The following is an 18,272-nucleotide window of genomic DNA, read 5'->3' on the forward strand; positions in this document are numbered from 1 at the left end:
CAGTAAACTACTAAACTGTTTATGATTTTCACTGTTCAAGTTAGAACTAGAAGTTTATTATTTGCTATATGTTGTTATAAGATTTATGATCTTGTTCATATTTAAAGTTTGTCTTCTTCGTTATGCATCTAATTTTAAACAGTCAACATATATATTGTTACTCATGACTCATATTTTCAGATTTCTTGTTTTGAAAGCTCAATATCATGACTCATGACTCATATATTCAGATTTTATATAAAATATCAAAATTATCTTAAAAAAATTAGGCATACCCTCGTACCCTGTTTTCAAAAACAGCTGTACCTGTAACCATACCCAAAGTACGTCTTATTCCCATATTTTGGGCATTAATGCCCAAACAAGTCAGATTCCAACATGTTTTGGGCAATCTCAGTCAAAACTCTATCAAACCCACCCAAAATTTCATTCCTGCAAGGCATTTTCTCACCAAATTTGCTAAGTTGTAAAGGTAGATCTGAAAGGCACTAATGATTTAAGCCCAAATGGAAGGTCGAAAATTTAGGAATTTTGGCAAAAAAGACCAAAAAGTCAGATTCCAACTTGTTTTGGGCATTCACAGTCAGCAACATAAAATTTGTAAGTCCGAAAAACTCCCAAATTTCATCCCTCTCAAATCATTTTCAATTAAAGTAGCTAAGTTTTCAACCCAAAAATTTCAAAGTGTTAAAATGATTAGATCTCCCCTTACTCCACATTATTCTTGATCCAAATTGGAAATTTTTCATCATGTCACGTGTTGGAGGCTTGATTGAAGGAGGTGGAAGTTTGCCCTCCATCTTGGGGAATAATGCCTGAAGAGGGTCGGATTCCTACCCTACTTAGGGAATCTCAGCCAACCCAAAATTTTCAAAGTGTTAAAACGATTAGATCTCCCCTTCCTCCACATTATTCTCGATCCAAATCAGAAAGTTTTCATCATGTCACACATTGGAGGTTTGATTGAAGGGGGTGGAAGTTTGCCCATCTTGGGGAATAATGCCCGAAGAGGGTCAGATCCTGACCTAGCTTGGGCAATTTGCATGCAAGTTTACTCTGCAATTCAACACTTAGTCATTTCCTGCTCAGGGGTGAGAGGTTTATACAAATATAACAAGTATAGGAAATTTCTTATAATTTAAGTTATAGTTGTATAAATATTGTCTGAATGTTTGAGATAGGTTTCAATCTCATAGGAGTTAAGATGCAAGATCTTGATTTTGGGGTTTTCCAAAAAATTGCAGACTCAACCAATTTTCAGGATTCAGTATGCCTTCAACAGTCTTACCCTGCATAACCTATCTTGGCTTTCTAAGGTCAAATTTTAGCTAGAACAAGGATTTTCTAAAGGTTTTAACTCATTTGATCCCAAATCCTTAGGTTTTAATTCCATGTTCTTGACAGACTTAGCTCAAATATTGCTCACACTTCGAAAAAAACTATTTCCCAGCGGAACAAAATTGCACGAACTCACTTCCTAGACTAGGAGACTTGAAAATTGTTGCCAACTTAAACCACCTAAGACAACTACTATTGCTGCTAAAGAAAAAAGAGGGGGCCCCCATTTGCAATGGTGCGATGGTGTGAAAACCTCACAAGTACTTGTAAACAAATCTCCTTTAAGTGAGTGAACAAAAATAAATCACTAAACTTCATTGGCAACTCTATTATCTCGGTAGCTCATGAACAACAATCTCCAAATTTTGTCATTTATAAATGAGAAGTGAGGGCTTTGTATAGGTTTGAGATTACAATGAGTGGTTTGGATGGAAACAAAACTGGTGACTCACATTTGACCGCTTCAAACGTAAATAGGATCCGGGCAAGGAAAGATAATTATGAAAAAGAAAAAGGAAAAAGGGGAAATTCAAAGGAAAGAAATATGACAAAAGGAAAAAGAGGAAATTCAAAGGAAAGGAAAGGAAACAATCATTACAAAAGAAACAACTTCTCCAAAGTTCAATGTTACAAGTGCGAGAAATTTGGACATACTTTCAGAAATTGTCCAGAAAGGGAAAAAATCTTAGCTTCCTTAGCCGAAACAAAAAAGGTTGAACATTTGTTATTCTACTTTGCCCTATCAAGTGAGATGAAATCCAATGAAAATGTGTGGATAATAGAGATTGGTGCTTCCCGACATATAATATGATTCAAAGATAAGTTTGAAACTTTTGGAAATTATCTCACTGAAGGAGTCACCATTGGAGACAACTCCACCTATCCAGTAAAAGGAATTGGGACCTATTCTATACAACTAAGAATTGGGGTTACACTAAAATTAAAGGATGTTCTTTTTGTACCAAGCATAAAAAGAAATCTTGTATTAATCTTTGGACTTGCTGATGAAGGGTTTCAAGTCACCTTCAATGAATACAAAGTATTGTACTAGGCTAAAAACATAATCTCAAGAATGCTATCACCACAGGGACTAGAGATGGGACCCTATATAAACATGCAACATTCAAAAGCAAGCCCTAAGCCACGAAGTGACAAATTCTAATGAAGCATGGCATAGAAGTCTCAGACATATTTGATTTAGTTCACTTCCAAATGTGAAAAAAAGCACCACTGGAACACCTAGCTTAAATTCAAAACATATAGGCACTTGTAAAGGATGTGCTCTAGGATAGAATATAAGAAGACCTTTTCCTCCTAGTGAACACAAATCTAAATCAGTTCTGGAACTAGTGCACTCTAATTAATGTGAACCTATGCAAACACTTTCCCTAGGAGGATTCTCTTACTACATAATATTCATCGATGATTTCTCTAGGAAAACTTGGATCTATTTTCTATAGGTCAAAGAATCAAATGAGGTCCTATCATAATTTAAAGAGATCAAAGAAATTGTGAAAAATCAAACTTAAAAAAGAATTAAAACTCTAAGATCAAACAATCGAGGAGAATATACCTCTGAAAATTTAAATTTTTTGTACCTCTATTGGGATTAAGAGGGAATATACAGTACCATATAATCCTCAACAAAATGGGGTAGCAGAAAGAAAAAATAAAACCATTGTTGAAACAGCAAAAGCCATGCTTCATGATCAAAATTTACACTTCTTGTTTTGGGCGGAGGCCACCAATAATGTTGTATACATTCAAAACAGATGCCCACACTCAATACTAGAAAACATAACACCTGAAGAAGTCTTTACAGGAACTAAACTTGACTTAAGTCATCTTAGAATATTTGGTTGCCTTCTTTACATTCACATACCTAATGATAAAAGAACTAAGTTAGAACCATCTGTGAAGAACAAAATATTTGTTGGGTACAGTGAGAACTCCAAAGGGTATAGAGTCTATGTACTTGGACAAAGATCAGTTGAAGTGAGTGGAGATGTTATATTTGGAGAAAACATTGCTTTAAAACTATCAACAAGTACAGAGGATGAGCCCATCACAGACTTAGATGAAAATCTACAGACTGAAATTTAGAGGGAGAACTTATCAGAAGAGAATGGATCATTACTAGATACAAAAAATAGACATCTCTAATATCAAGAAAATGCCAGTATGGGCAAGGGAAATGATTGAAGAAAGTAATGTTGAGCCAAATGAAATTTTCAGGGAAAGCAAGAAAACTAAAAACAAATCTTGTTACACTGTGTTAGTAATTGAGCTTACTAAATCTGAACCACTGACTGTTGAAGAAGCCCTAACTTATCAAGCTTGAAAAGATGCTATGGTTGAAGAATATCAATCCATATTACAAAATGATGTTTGAGATATTGTACCTAGACCAAAAGACAAATCAATTGTTTCATCAAAGTGGTTATACAAAATCAAATATGCTTCAGATGGCAGTATTGAAAAATATAAAGCAAGGTTTCTCTCAGAAGGCAGGAATTCATTATGAGGAAACTTTTGCTCCAGTTGCTCGATACACTTCGGTGAGAACAATTATTGCAATTGCAACATCCAAAGAATGGAAGATACATCAAATGGATGCCAAGACCACATTCCTGAATGGTGTCATTAATGAAGAAGTAGATATTGAACAACTTAACGGTTTTGCTATAAAAGATAAGGATCTATATGTATGTAAACTCAAGAAAGCTCTCTATGGCCTCAAACAAGCACCTCGAGCTTGGTATGAAATGATAGATAGCTACCTCACCAAATTGGGATACTCAAAGAATGAAACTGATCGTAACATATACTTCAAAATTTCTGATGATGACATGTTAATACTTGTTTTATATGTTTGTGATCTATTGATAACAAGTAATGATCACTTAAGTGAAAGATGCAAACAAAGTCTTATAGCTGAATTTGAAATGAAAGATCTAGGCCTACTACACTACTTTTTGGTCCTAGAGGTTTGTAACATCATATTTTTCTAAATCAAGGGAAGTACACTCGGGACATCTTGACTAGATTTGGAATGATGGACACCAAACCTCTAACAACTCCAATGGAAACTAATCTACACAAACTAAAAGAAGAAGCAGTGAATTTAGAGTGTATTGATCCCACTCTTTACAGATAGATCATTGGATCACTTACGTATCTAGTAAATACTAGAGTTGATAGCTGCTATGCCACAAATGTTTTAAGTTATTTCATGTGTGAACCAAAGAAGATTCATTTGATGGCTGGTAAACATATCTTGAGATATCTACGTGGCACTATTGGTCTTGGTTTGAAATACAAAAAAGTTGAGATTAAACTTGAAGGATATACTGATTCTGATTGGGTTGGTTGTTCCATAAACCACAAGAGTACTACAAAGTGTTGCATCAGTCTTGGATCAGCAATGATATCTCGGTTCAGCAGAAAACAACCAACAATTGCCTTGAGTTCCACCAAAGCCGAGTATATGACAGCCTCCATGGGAGCACGCGAAGCAGTATGGCTGAGAAAACTATTATTTGGACTCTTTAGAAAGCAACTAAGTCCTACTGTGATTCATTGTGATAACCAGAGCTGCATCAAACTTTTTGCTAATCTTGTTTTTCACAATCGATCGAAGCACATTGAGAGTCCTTACCATTACATAAGAGACATGGTTTACAGAAATATTATCAAGCTGATTTATATCAGCACTAATGAGCAAAATGCTGACATTTTTACCAAGCCTCTTGCAAAATTGACAATAGAGTACTTCAGAGGTAAACTTGGTATGACAAATTTGTAAATACATTTGTAAGTTAATATATTCACGAATAAAATTAGATGTTTGCAAACTTGTGTTATGAAAGGTGACGACCTTACTTATGTGTAAGGTCACTATTGTAAGGTGACGACCTTATTTATAGTTGATCTATCTTCTAACACTAAAAGTGTTGAAGTGTTATCATTGTTGTTTGGGTTGGATTTTGCCGGACACATTGATAACCATCATGGTTCTTCGGGCTGAATTTTACCGAACATCATAATTTGGTTGACCACATTTTAAGTGGTGTATAACTTGTAATGTTTTTGTTATAAAATAAATTATTAATCAAACTATTGTTAATGGGCCGATTGATTTAGTATATTTTGGACCCATTTTTTTTTTGTTTCCTTAGGTTTGGGTAGCCATCGGCTATCTTTGTACACCCTTGGAAAGTTTTCCCCGATGACTATTTAAGCATGGCTTGTAGGTAGTCGTTAGGTATGCATTTTGGATTATTTCTTTGTATTGCGAACTCCTGTTGGGATTCTCTGTTGTTCACCATTTCGGAAGTGAAAGATCTTCCCTATTTGGCTTTCCGGTTTCAGTGGGATTCATCTCTTACCCTATTCTGTCACCTATAATACTTTGTAATGGGCACCCTTGGATGTCCCAAAAAACTAAACCAATTTGCTGAAAGGAATTTTGTCAAACAGTTTGCATTCAACCTCTTATTCTTCCGTTTAATGTTTTAAACTCCTTATAACTCCGGAAATCAAACGTTTATTTGTTTGTTGTGTTTTGTGCATGGAATTGGTATCATACAACATAAACAAGAAAGAAACTACAATAATATGCAAAGTGGAAATGAACTGTTGCTAATAAAATGTTATTTTCAGAATTCATAAAACCAAATACATGGCAGATTTATCAACTCACTAATTACTTCAGCAGTATTGACATAATACTCCAGCCCATGCTTTCGAACTTGCTGCTACAGTGCTTTGTCCTTCAATCAGTTCACTACCTTCGTAATATCATTCCCTGAAAGCGGCATAAGCGTCGGAAAAGTAGTGAAGAAGATATGAGCAAAATACCAAATCTGCCTGTAGCTGGAAATGCAACTAAATTGCCTGATAATGAAGCCAATAACAAAGAATTCCAAAGGCCAAACTCCAAGGGAATGACGTCTCGAATGTTACAAGAGATGATAGACGTCCTCAAATGCCAAGAACGGAGCTGCAACTCACACACCAATTTCTTCTCATATTCAACTTGGCTAATGGAGCTTCTTTTTATTCTATTTCCAAGGGTCCGCTAAACTCATATGGGCAATGTGGGATAAAAGATGTGTAGTATATAAAACATATATTAAAATACCCCTTATGTCTCCCTTGGGTACACATCCCCATAAAATAAATATTAAAGTAACATTTTAATATTTTACAATTAAATTAGACGTTACTTTAATAAAACTTCAGGCATTAAAATGTATTAGCAATTGGACTCCGAATAATGTGAGTGATAGCTCATCGGAAAGCTCTCACCGAGGAGTATCAAATCCAATCACCAAAATTGACCTGCACTGTGTCCTGCCGACTTACTAAAAATAGTAAGTATGCTTGAAACTGAGTAAATCAACTTCCTTTTGGCCCAAACTGGAAATGACTAGGCCAAAACACTCCAGGATCCCATTAAACCCTTCGTTAGCCCTTGGGACCATGTAGAACAAGGCTAACGCACACACACTTGGTCAACTGCTAAAATGGGGACATTACATACTTTGCTCGGATCTAGCAAATTGGAGCACCATCATATTGCGAATTGGAGAAGTCATTATGTTTAATTCGATCAAGCTCTCTTTGTGTTGAATGAATAAAATCTTTGGCAAAACGTTGTGTTTTTCTTTGCATATTCCGTACATTTTGTTGTCTGCACTTCATTCACCCCAAGCTTTGTCCATTGCCTTGTATGGCCTCCATTGCAATCTACAGTACGACCTCCATTACAAACCTACCTTAGAGCCTCCATTACTACCACCATATGGCCTCCATAGCTACGCTACCAGATGGCTACTTTGCATATCGTACGGCCTTTAACCATCTTCTGTATGACATCCTTGTTTGTCACCGTACAAAACAATATTACTACTCAACCAAATAGAGTTTATCAACCTCGTACAAATCCCCCTTTGCTTGCACTACCGTACGACCCCCAATGATTCATTACCATATGACCACATTGTATTTGCATACCGTACAGTGTTGTGTAGCTTGAGGTCAGATAGTCGCCAACTACAGAGGTCAGGAACATTACAGTGGTATCAGAGCTTCGATCCTGCCAGCTTGTGGATAGTGAATGAGAGTTTATAGCCAAAAGAGAACACATTCCATTGATAGAATGGCTACAGAACCGAAACTCACAGCTGTCGAACACTACTAAGAAAACTTGCAAGGAATCAGACACAGATCAATGATACTCAGCAACTCATGGAAGAAACTCTCAAGAAATTAGCAGATAATAAAATATTTGGTGAACAAAATGGTCACAGCGCGGACTCAGTGTTAGGTAAAGGAAACCCTCATCTAGCACGCTCTCAACCATTCATGCTGTCTTTTCCTCCACAGACGGAGGCACTACACGGAGGGAAGCAGCCAACCCTTGAAGAAATGCAAGAACAGTTGAGAGAAGGTTGGAAGAATGCGAATTTGGAGGAAGACATAACCTACAAAGATTATGTAGATCTGAGAATGAGATATTCGGGAGGTAGAAATCGAGGATATTTTAACGATGATCTTAGAAGGAAGTTGAGTAAACTTGTCTCCATTTGGAAGATTCAGATTCCTATCTGTGCAAGCGTGGGTAATGAAGGTTGATACTTCCAACTTAATCCTATGCCAGAAGAAGAAGCAATTAAATTTGCGGCATTACACTTGGAGGGAGTAGCGCATGAATGGTGGCATCACAACACCATCACACTGGTGCATGATCAAATAAATTCTTATGCGGAATTCATTGAGAGATTGATAGATCGATTTGATGGTAAAGATTTGGAACTCAATTTCAAAGATTTGGCACAGCTAAGGAAAATTGCATTGGTCGACCAGTACATTGTGGTATTTTAGAAACTTTGTTTTGGTCACGGACATTTTTGAAAGAAGACGGATATTGCTCTTCGTGGATGGATCGACAAAACCACTGAAGGGTTGGGTAAAATGGTTCAACCCTGTCACCTTGTTGGAGGCCATTAAGAAGGCACAAAGTATGGCATCATCATCGGCGTCATCCTCTCGAAGTTACTCACGTTCCAAACCACTAGTGTTCCCAAGGGAAAAAGATAATAAACCTCTGCCTAGGAAGCCGTCATTGGACGAAGCTACCAGATGGAAGCTCCGAAGGAAGAAATTGTCTTTCAACTGCAAGGGACCATTGGAACTTGGGCATAGATGCCTCGGGAAAGGAAAAATCCACCACATTGAGGTCCTGTCCAATGATGAGGATGGACAAGAAGATATACCCTACGAAGACAACCAACACTACGAGGACACCAAAATGGTTAATTTGAACCATATGGAAAGAATTGCAACTTTGGTATGATGCGGAGGAACTATCACCCTAGTTGGTAGCCTGAGGTGCAAGGTGTTTTGTGTATGGGGAACCCTTCAAGGACAAAGGGTTATGGTGATGCTTGATAGCGGAGCTACTCTAAACTTCATAAACTCATCTTTGGTAAAGCGAAGAGGTTTAGCTATGGGGACGCTTGCAGGATTTTAGGTCATGGTTGTTGGAGGGACCCTGCTGCCTTGCACACACCTTATTCTTCAGCTAAGTATCACAATGGCGAATCACATGGTGACAAAGGATTTCTTCATAGTGGTCCTAGATGATATGGAGGTTATTCTGGGCATACAATGGATTGAGACACTTGATGAATACACTTAGAGATTCAAACAAATTGACTTCACTTTTGTTGTTGATGGGAAGAAGGTTGTTCTCCACGGAATGGCCAATGAAGGACCAAAGGAAGTTTCTGCACATTGGATGAAGGCAATTTTTCGGCGTGATGATGTTGCTTGGGTTGTACACTGTTTTGTCTCAGCAGAACCCATAAAAGGGCAACGTGCACCTCCCCAAGATGATTTCCAAAATATCGTGAGTGATTATGATGAAGTTTTTGTAGACATTCCTCTTGGCATACATCCCGATCGTGGGTTTATACATACTATCGAATTGGAAGAAGGTGCCAAGCCGGTGATAACCACACCCTACTGCCATCCCAAGAAATTCAAAGATGAGATCGAAAAGATGATCTTGGAGCTTCTTGAGAAATGATGGATTCGTCTTAGTTTTAATCCTTTTGCGTCATCAGTGGTATTGGTTAAAAAGGACAGAACGATGTGCATGTGTATGGACTACTGTGCTTTGAATAAAAAGATAATAAAGAATAGGTATCCTATTCTGAGGATCGATGAGTTGTTGGATGAATTACATGGTGTGGTTTATTTTTCAAAAATTGATATCAGTTCCGGATATCATTAGATTCGCATGAGGGAAGAAGACGTGTAGATAGCCTTTCATTGTCACTATGGGCATTATAAATTCCTGGTCATGCTGTTCGGATTAATGAATGCACCCGCTACATTCTAGTCATGCATGAATCTCATCTTCAACAAACAATTGTGTATCTATTGGTATTCTTTGATGGTATTCTTATTTATAGCAAGACATGGGAAGAACAATTGAAGCATCTGGATGAAGTACTAAGGATTATGAAGGATCAATCCTTGTTCGCCAAGCGATCCAAGTGTGAATTTGGTATGATAGAGATATTGTACCTGGGGCACATTGTCAGTAAATATGGAGTTCAAGTTCATTAGGAGAAGATTTAGGCTATCCTTGATTGGCCTCCTCCAAAATCACTCTCTAAGTTATGAGGGTTTTTCGGACTATGTAGTTATTACCGGAGGTTTGTAAAAGGATTCTCTCAGCGTGGCGCTCCATTAACAGGTCTAACAAGAAAGGGCTCCTTTCAGTGGAATGAAAAGGTGCAATTCACTTTTGATAAATTGAAAGAAGTAATGAGCCCTTGTCTCGTACTCGCCTTACTTGATTTCACTCGACCTTTCATTTTGGAGTGTGACGCATTCGAAGAAGGCATTGATGCGGTATTGATGTAAGATAGACATCCCATAGCCTATGAGAGTCGGAAGCTTACATAAATCGAGCGCTTATATTCCATTTATGACAAAGAGATGTTGGCGATCATACATGCATTGACCAAGTTTCGATAGTATTTGGTGGGTGCTAAGTTTGTCGTTCATACGGATCACAATAGTCTAAGATTTTTTGGAGCAACATGACTTGAATGAAAGGCAACAAAAATAGGTAAGGTTCAGGCTTTTGATTTTGACATTGAATATGTGAAGGGAAAGAACAATGTGGTTGCAGATGCTTTATCAGGAAACCTGCCATCTGCTTACTAGCCTAGATTTCAGCTGACTGGAAAGCACATTTGTTGGTGGAACATTCCAAAAACACATTTTCCTTTGAGCTAATGGACGACAACACCCAAGATGATCGGTACAAAGTGGTGGATGACATCATTTACTACAAAAGTCGGATATATTTAGTGCTGGAATCCAAACCGAAGTAGAAAATCTTGAAGGAGGTACATGACTCACCCATGGGCAGGACACCTGGGCTTCCTCAAACTTACAGACATCTCAAGGAGAGGTTTTCATGGAAAGGTCTTAAAGGAGACGTATTGCAGTATGTAAGAGAGTGTGTGTTCTGCCAACAGACAAAATCCGAACATACTATACCTGCTGGGTTACTGCAACCCCTACCAATTCTAGAATAGAAGTGGGAAAGTATCTCGATGGATTTCATTACCGGACTTCCCAAGGTGAATAGAAAGGATTGTATTTTCATGGTGGTTGACATATTGACGAAGTACACACATTTCTTCGCCATCCCCTCAGATTTTCAGGCCACACAGGTAGCCAATCTGTTTTTTAGAGAAGTCTTTCGTTTATACGGGTTACCCAGAACATTGTCAGTGATTGGGATGGGTGATTTATTAGTATCTTCTGGACAACTTTTTCGGCTGGCAGGAACATAATTGTCACCAAGTACTAGTTACCATCCTCAGACAGACGGACAAATGAAGATTGTAAACAAGTGTCTCGAAGGCTACCTTCAGAACTACATTTTGGCACAACGGATGTGGGTCAAATGGATGCACCTAGGGGAGTATTGCTAAAATACCACTTACCAGATGTCCATCGGGATGACACCTTTCAAAACACTGTACGAGTACGAATCCCTTTCCTTCATCGACATAGTTTTGATTGATACTCGTGCACCAAGGGCAAGGGACTGGCTTTAGGAGGGACAGGACATCCTGAGATGCCTAAAGGAAAACTTACAATGGGCATAGAATCAACAAAAGATGTACACCGATAGACACCGAATCGAGAGAAGTTTTGAAGTGGTAGACTTGGTCTATCTCAGACTTCAATCATACCAGCAATCCTCATTGAAGGAAAAGGGGAAAGAAAAAATGAAGCTATGATTTTATGGCCCTTATCAGGGAGTTAGCCGCATAGGTGAAGTTGCCTATGAGTTGGAACTTCCAAAGGGGAGCTGTATTCATAACATTTTTCATGTCTCCAGCCTTAAGAAAGCTGTGGGACAAAACGTCACGTAGCTGCAAATCTTCCGTTGCTCAATGAAGAAGGAAAGCTCATATTGGAACCGACCGAGATCATCGAAGTACGTGAGAAGACCTTGCAAAACCGCACGATGAAGGAATATTTGGTACGTTGGAAAAACTTGTTGTTGGATGATGCAATGTGGGAGGGTGAGCACATTCTACAACATCCGGCATTGCTTTTGCTTGAGGACAAGCAAAATTTGGGACAGGAGGACTATAATGGTCCTATTATAAAATAAATTATTGATCAAACTATTGTTTATGGCCCAACTGATTTAGTATATCTTGGACCCATTTTTGTTTTGTTTCCATAGGTTTGTGTAGCCATCCACTATCTTTGTACACCTTTGGAAAGTTTTCCCTGACGGATATCTAAGCATGGCTTGTAGGTAGTCGTTAGGTATGCATTCTGGATTATTTCTTTGTACTGTGAATTCCCGTTGGGATTCTCTGTTGTTGTCATTTTGGAAGTGAAAGAACTTCCCTATTTGACTTTTCGGTTTCAGTGGGATTCATCCCTCACCCTATTCCGTTGCCTGTAATACTTCGCTCGGATATGACAAATCGAAGCACCATCATATTGCGAGTTGGAGAAGTCATTATGTTTAATTCGATCAAGCTCTCTTTGTGTTGAATGAATAAAATCTTTGGCAAAACGTTTTGTGTTTTTCTTTGCATATTCCGTATATTCTGTTGTTTGCACTTCCGTTCACCCCAAGCTCTGCCCATTGCCCTGTACGACCTCCATTGCAATCTATTGTACGACCTCCATTACAAACCTACCGTATGGCCTCCATTACTACCACCACATGGCCTCCATAGCAACCTTACCATATGGCTACCTTGCATACTATATGGCCATGTTTCCAATCTACCGTAGGACCATCAAATTCCACTGTACGGCCTTCAACCATCTTTTGTACGACATCCTTGTTTGTCACCGTACAGGAAAATATCACTGAACCAACGAATAGAGTTTATCAACCCCGTACAAATCCCCCTTTGCTTGCACTACCATACGGCCCCTAGTCATTCATTACCGTACAGCCAAATTGTATTTGCATACTATACAGTGTTGTGTAGCTTGAGGTTAGATAGTCGCCGACTACGGAGGTCAAGAACATTACATAACCTTGTATTATATTTCCTTCAATTCCCTCATTGCTAAAGAGGGAGTGTTACACACACACACACACACCTATATATATAATAACATTATAAATCTAAATGCAAACCAAGTTATATATCCATCAGATCAAATTACTAGTATTGGGCTTTATGCATGAACTGGTACCATGATCGGATGCAAGCCTTAGTTAAGGCTGAGGATTATGTAATGTGTATCGGTAGCATCTGATTGGTGTTTGTTAAAGGATATTATTTATGTATTGAGGTATGATCACGTAGGATCATACCCCTATGTAAACATATCTCAATGCATATATATATAGTATGAATTTGTGAATTCTGGAGTATATCAATAACAAGGCATTACATTCTCAGTCATATTCAGATCTGCATATTTTATATATGTGCGCATATAACAACAAATCTTATGCAATTCGGAGTTTCCAGGTTAAATTTAAGATTATAATTGGGGTGCTATGAAACAAAAATAATTTTGTATTAGTTGATGCCTTTGCTAATATATTTGGTATGAATCAAGTTCTCTTCTTCTTATGTAGTGCACCTATTTATAGTTCACAACTTCAATGACAATCTATTCATATGGATTCATACTGAGTAACCAGATACCAGAGTAATTTTACGTACACATCCTGGCAGGGAACCAGATCTGATACCATCCTTGGGTACTATACATGACAAAATAGTTCCCAACAAAAAGGATGGGTTTTCGTTATCTGCTAAATTTTAATCTTCTGCTAAATAGTAGCATTCAGTGTTCTTCCTTTCTCGTAATGATTGCTTTACTGTGGTTGAAGTTATCATCTAAATTTATCTTTATTGGAAGCTAAGATTAATGAAAATATACTTGCTATTTCTTAGGTGACTTAAGGATCCAATATATTACATGTGGCTAATCATTTGATGCTAATATATTCATGTAGAAAACCAAGAAGACATCAAAAGTAGAAGTTGGGACCAGAAATTCTGATGTAGCAAATGAATGGTTAAAGGTACATTTCTATCTGTTTTTCAATCTGAAGGAAACTGTAATAGTATTCTGAGATGAAGCTTTTCAGTCTTGTTTCTATTTTTTGATATTCTTTGAGCACAATATTTGGGACGTGCACCTAGTTACCCACAAATTGCAGTTGTTTCCTGTTTTTCGCTTGCATTATTTACACAGGAAGATGCACACCTGGTTGCCTGCAAAATGCAGTTGTTTCCAGCTCCTTAATCTTCCTCTTGCTTTGTTGAATGCTTACAGGGAACTGCATTTACACAAAAGCCTGCAAGTAATTTATCTGCCTCACACAGGTCAAAGAAAAAGAAATAGATGCTATTCGCAATTAGCTTTCTAAGTAAAAGAGAAAGAATAGGAGCTAGTCGTTTGACGTAGTGGCAACTCCAGGGTGCAAAAGGTATATTTTGCAGTTTAGAGAGTCAAGAAATTTTATGCAAGGAGATATATGTTTTGAGTTAGATTACAAAGCTGCTTACATTTACATTTTGATGCAATGGTAGGGAGTAAAGAGATTTATTACATTCCAACAGAAGATTCTTGTAACATTATGCCGTCTGAATTTTCATAGAAATCTCTTCTGATCTGGTCCCAATGAATTTTGTTGACATTGAGTGGAAAGGGCCCTTATTGTATTGTGTTATTGAGTTGCCTTCGAAGAATTTTGCTTCTTTAAATTGACCATTAACTGGGATGGTACCTATTTATGGCTTAAGAAAACACTAGTTTCATTGAGTAAATTACATGGTAGGCTGCTTAACTAAACTATTGGATAGTCCATATTTTTGTGGGTGCAATGCAAATCACAAATGATATTTGAATAGTGATGTCAAGAGTTACAGTAAACATGTAAAGTTATAGCAGCTGATACAGCTACTAGTTCTAGTTTTTACAATAAAATAAACTTGGGTAGAAAGTTGTGGACTTATTGTGCAGCAGGTTATTTTCTTCTGGATCCTGGTAAGTTGGTAACTATACATCGAGGGATCACAGCTGAACCATTGTAGATCAACCAGTTGAAATGCTTAATTTGATATTTGCATACAAGACACTTTTTCTGATGTTTGCTTCTTGTCTTTACTCTTTCACTTATATAAAGCAGAATCCACATGGATTATCATATATTTTATGATTTGGTGGGCTTGGCCTGGACTTGGGAAGGCTATCTTTCAGGAATCACGTAATGCCCCCTCCTTCCCAACGTTTCATTAATGATTATCTTGCTAGCCTTTACTTTTATTCCCAAAGGCCAAGGCAAATTTAATAAGGGAATAAGATGATAATTAAATAGAAGGGGTGAAAAAGCTATGGTAGTTGTTAATAAGAAATTAATTACTTATTGGCAACTCTTTTTAATTTTTTTGCTCGATAAGAGGCCGAAGCCAATTATTATTATTATTATTTATTAAGCTCAAGCAGACTTGAACCCATGACCTCCCATATAAGAGGCTCACAATTTACTGTTGTATTGTAGGCTCTTGCCTTACTTATTGACAACTTTTGAAAAGGGGCCAATTTAAGTTATAACGTAAGTCTTTCCTAGGCCATGAGGGTGAATTATTTAATGTGAGACAAATATTATTATTTGCCCAGGTTGCTAAATAAAAGAAATAGAAGGAGGAAGCTGATGGCTTTTTAAAGTCTCTATAAAGAGGTTCAACGGGGAATAATTATTCATTTTTTGGTGATTGAAATGTCTTTCTGCAGATTTTTTCCAAAGAGAACTTCCCAAGATGCAAACCCGGAAAAGGAGCTCTTCTGGACACAACCCCAAGAGACTCAATAGTATTGTAACAACAAACATAGGCCTCAAATAGCAGTTAATACAGTAAGCTGGTGGCGAATTTATATAGTAAGGGCCTATGGATATGTATGACACAGGTTGAGGGGTTTAGGAACAATCTGTAAGAGTATGAGGCCCCATTCTTGATCTGAAACCACATGCTAGCTTCTGATAATGAAATCACTGCACATAGAGAAGGAATCCCAGCCTGTAATAATTGAATTTGCATGCAGCAATGTGATACCAACAGTTGTTTCAGAAGCACAATGATTAAGGGTTTCATAACAATGAGATCTGGCATGTAGCATCAGATTAATCCTCTATAACTCTCACTGCTGTGAATAATAATAAGGTAAACCTAGCAAATCTGTTTTAGCTACATATTGTAATTGAGTTAAAATAAGGAAATCTTAGTTATGTTGGTTTGAAATTCAAATTTCTTATATTCTTTTGTGATTTGAATATATATATATATATATATATTTAACTCTCATATTCCTCTTAAGAATTGCCAGTTAGAATATTTCAGTGGTATTAGAGTCCCAAATCATGCCAAACTGGGGGTTTATCGGTGCATGACAGAGATTTCAGTTGCATGTGAGTTAGCTGCTCTTGGATGTCAGTTTACAAGCAGTTTATTAAGAGAATTACCATTGTATGGTATTTTCAAGTAATCTTGGTTAGTGTATTTGCCTTGCATGTCAGTTTAGTGGATATTCACAGGGTTTGCATGGCACTTTTGATCAGTTTGTGAAAGTGAGTCAGTTTGAATTGATTTAATGCACCCTAGAGTGGTAGGACCACACAAATGTTACACTAGAAGCAGGTCAGGACGATGAACAAATGAACTTAGGGATAATCCTATTGTTGAAGAAATGGGTTAGAGAAGAGATGAAAGCCCACCAAAAGATTTAAATAACTAGTTGAATTATTTCTTGACCACCTTTGCCCAACAACAGCAACATATCTTACAAAAATTTCAAGATCATATGATCACAACCATGGGTCAACCGCGAATGGGCTGTACTAGATCAAGGTCCAGTAGCGAGCAAAGTAGAACTGATGTTCAGTGTGGAAATCAGGATTGAACAACTTCTAATGCTGATAGGACAGCGACTACAAGGTCTGATCGACTACCATGTCCTACATTTTTGCCACAACAAATTGAAAGAGAACCAATTTCAGAGGTAGAGGAAGAAGAAATAGATATTGTAGTTGATGTTATGATAGCCCATGATGAGTACAGGAGGCTTGCAGATGAGATAAGATGATGAATTTACATCAATTTATGAATTAGCAGAAAGACAAGGCTAGGTACCATTTGGAAAGGCAAGATAGGAGACCTAGTGGGCAAGTTAGGCAAGACACTCAACTGGTGGAACACAAGAATGCATTAAACAGTGTCTCTTTATTGACTTTTGATAGAAGCAGAAAGGTAACAGCTAGATCATGAATACATAAATTAGATACATTCTTAGCTGTCAAACCTATGGAGGAAGATAAGCGTGTACAGTTTGCTGCAATGCACTTGGAGGGAGTGGTTTATGACTGGTGGCACCCTTTATCAGTATCCCAAGTTCATGCCATGATACACTCATATGAAACATTTTTGTTGACAAGCTGATTACTTGGTTTGACAGGAAAGATATGGAGGTTTAGTTCAGGGAATTAGCTCAACTAAACAGGTGGGACATGTGGAATAATATATTAATGAGTTCCAAAAGACATCTGTCATGGTTTCTGATATGTCACAAGGAGGGTCATGCTACTGTTTATAGGATTGAGTGAGGGACAGACTGAAAGGGTTAGTCAAGGCTCACAGCCCTAATGTGATCATGCCATTAGATTAGCTCTTCATCTTGAGGTCACACCTTATCAACTACACTATAACTTAAAGAATCAAAAGTCAGATGATGAATCAGGTGGGAAGACTCCTAATCAACCCAAGGCTATGTCTTGCAAGGTAGAAAAAGAGTCAAGAAATGAGTTAAGAAGGTGTCGTTGATAAATATTGTGTAGCCAACGGGTTAATGTCGGTAATTGTTATGTAGCTGACGGACCCCTTCGGGAAGGTTCTTCGGGATGGTATATGTACAACTTTGGATCATTGTTTAATCATCATTGTAAGCACTATGTAATATCTTTAGCATATGTGAATAATAAAAGGAATACTGCTATTACATGTTCTTGTTTCATTGTCTATATGCATTAATTCATTTACCCCATACAGTAAACATTTGGTGCCATTGCCCATGGACCTAGAACGAAGGCAGAGGAATGAAGACTAATGCCAAATCAGCTTAACAAGGATAGAAATAAGATAAAGGGAAAAGATGGAATACGCACTGCACAAGAAAATTTAATTTTGGCACAACAGGCCAAGCGTAGATGGAGGTTTCAATAGATTGCCAACGGACACTGAAGCACCGAGGAATTGTTGGAAGAGACTTGACAACGGTTGGATTTGGTGGAAGAAACAAGGGAGGAATTTCTGAACCTGTATACACGAAGGGAAGAGAATCCAGAC

The 18,272-nt window shown here is 37.6% G+C and overlaps 1 protein-coding gene across 1 annotated transcript in view; it reads left to right on the forward strand.

Annotated features, from left to right (window-relative positions):
• Positions 1-14,702, forward strand: part of LOC149554315 (translocon-associated protein subunit alpha-like) — a 135,540-nt gene extending 120,838 nt beyond the window's left edge. The window contains exons 7-8 of the mRNA XM_089828430.1: positions 13,886-13,954; positions 14,209-14,702. Coding sequence (XP_089684556.1) covers positions 13,886-13,954; positions 14,209-14,277 — 138 coding nt within the window. The 3' untranslated portion in view covers positions 14,278-14,702. The remainder of the gene's footprint in view (positions 1-13,885; positions 13,955-14,208) is intronic.
• Positions 14,703-18,272: the final 3,570 nt, after the last annotated feature.

The sequence above is a fragment of the Cupressus sempervirens genome, chromosome 5 (assembly GCF_028749045.1).
Source record: "Cupressus sempervirens isolate cs-2001-9-10 chromosome 5, ASM2874904v1, whole genome shotgun sequence".
Lineage (NCBI taxonomy): Eukaryota > Viridiplantae > Streptophyta > Pinopsida > Cupressales > Cupressaceae > Cupressus > Cupressus sempervirens.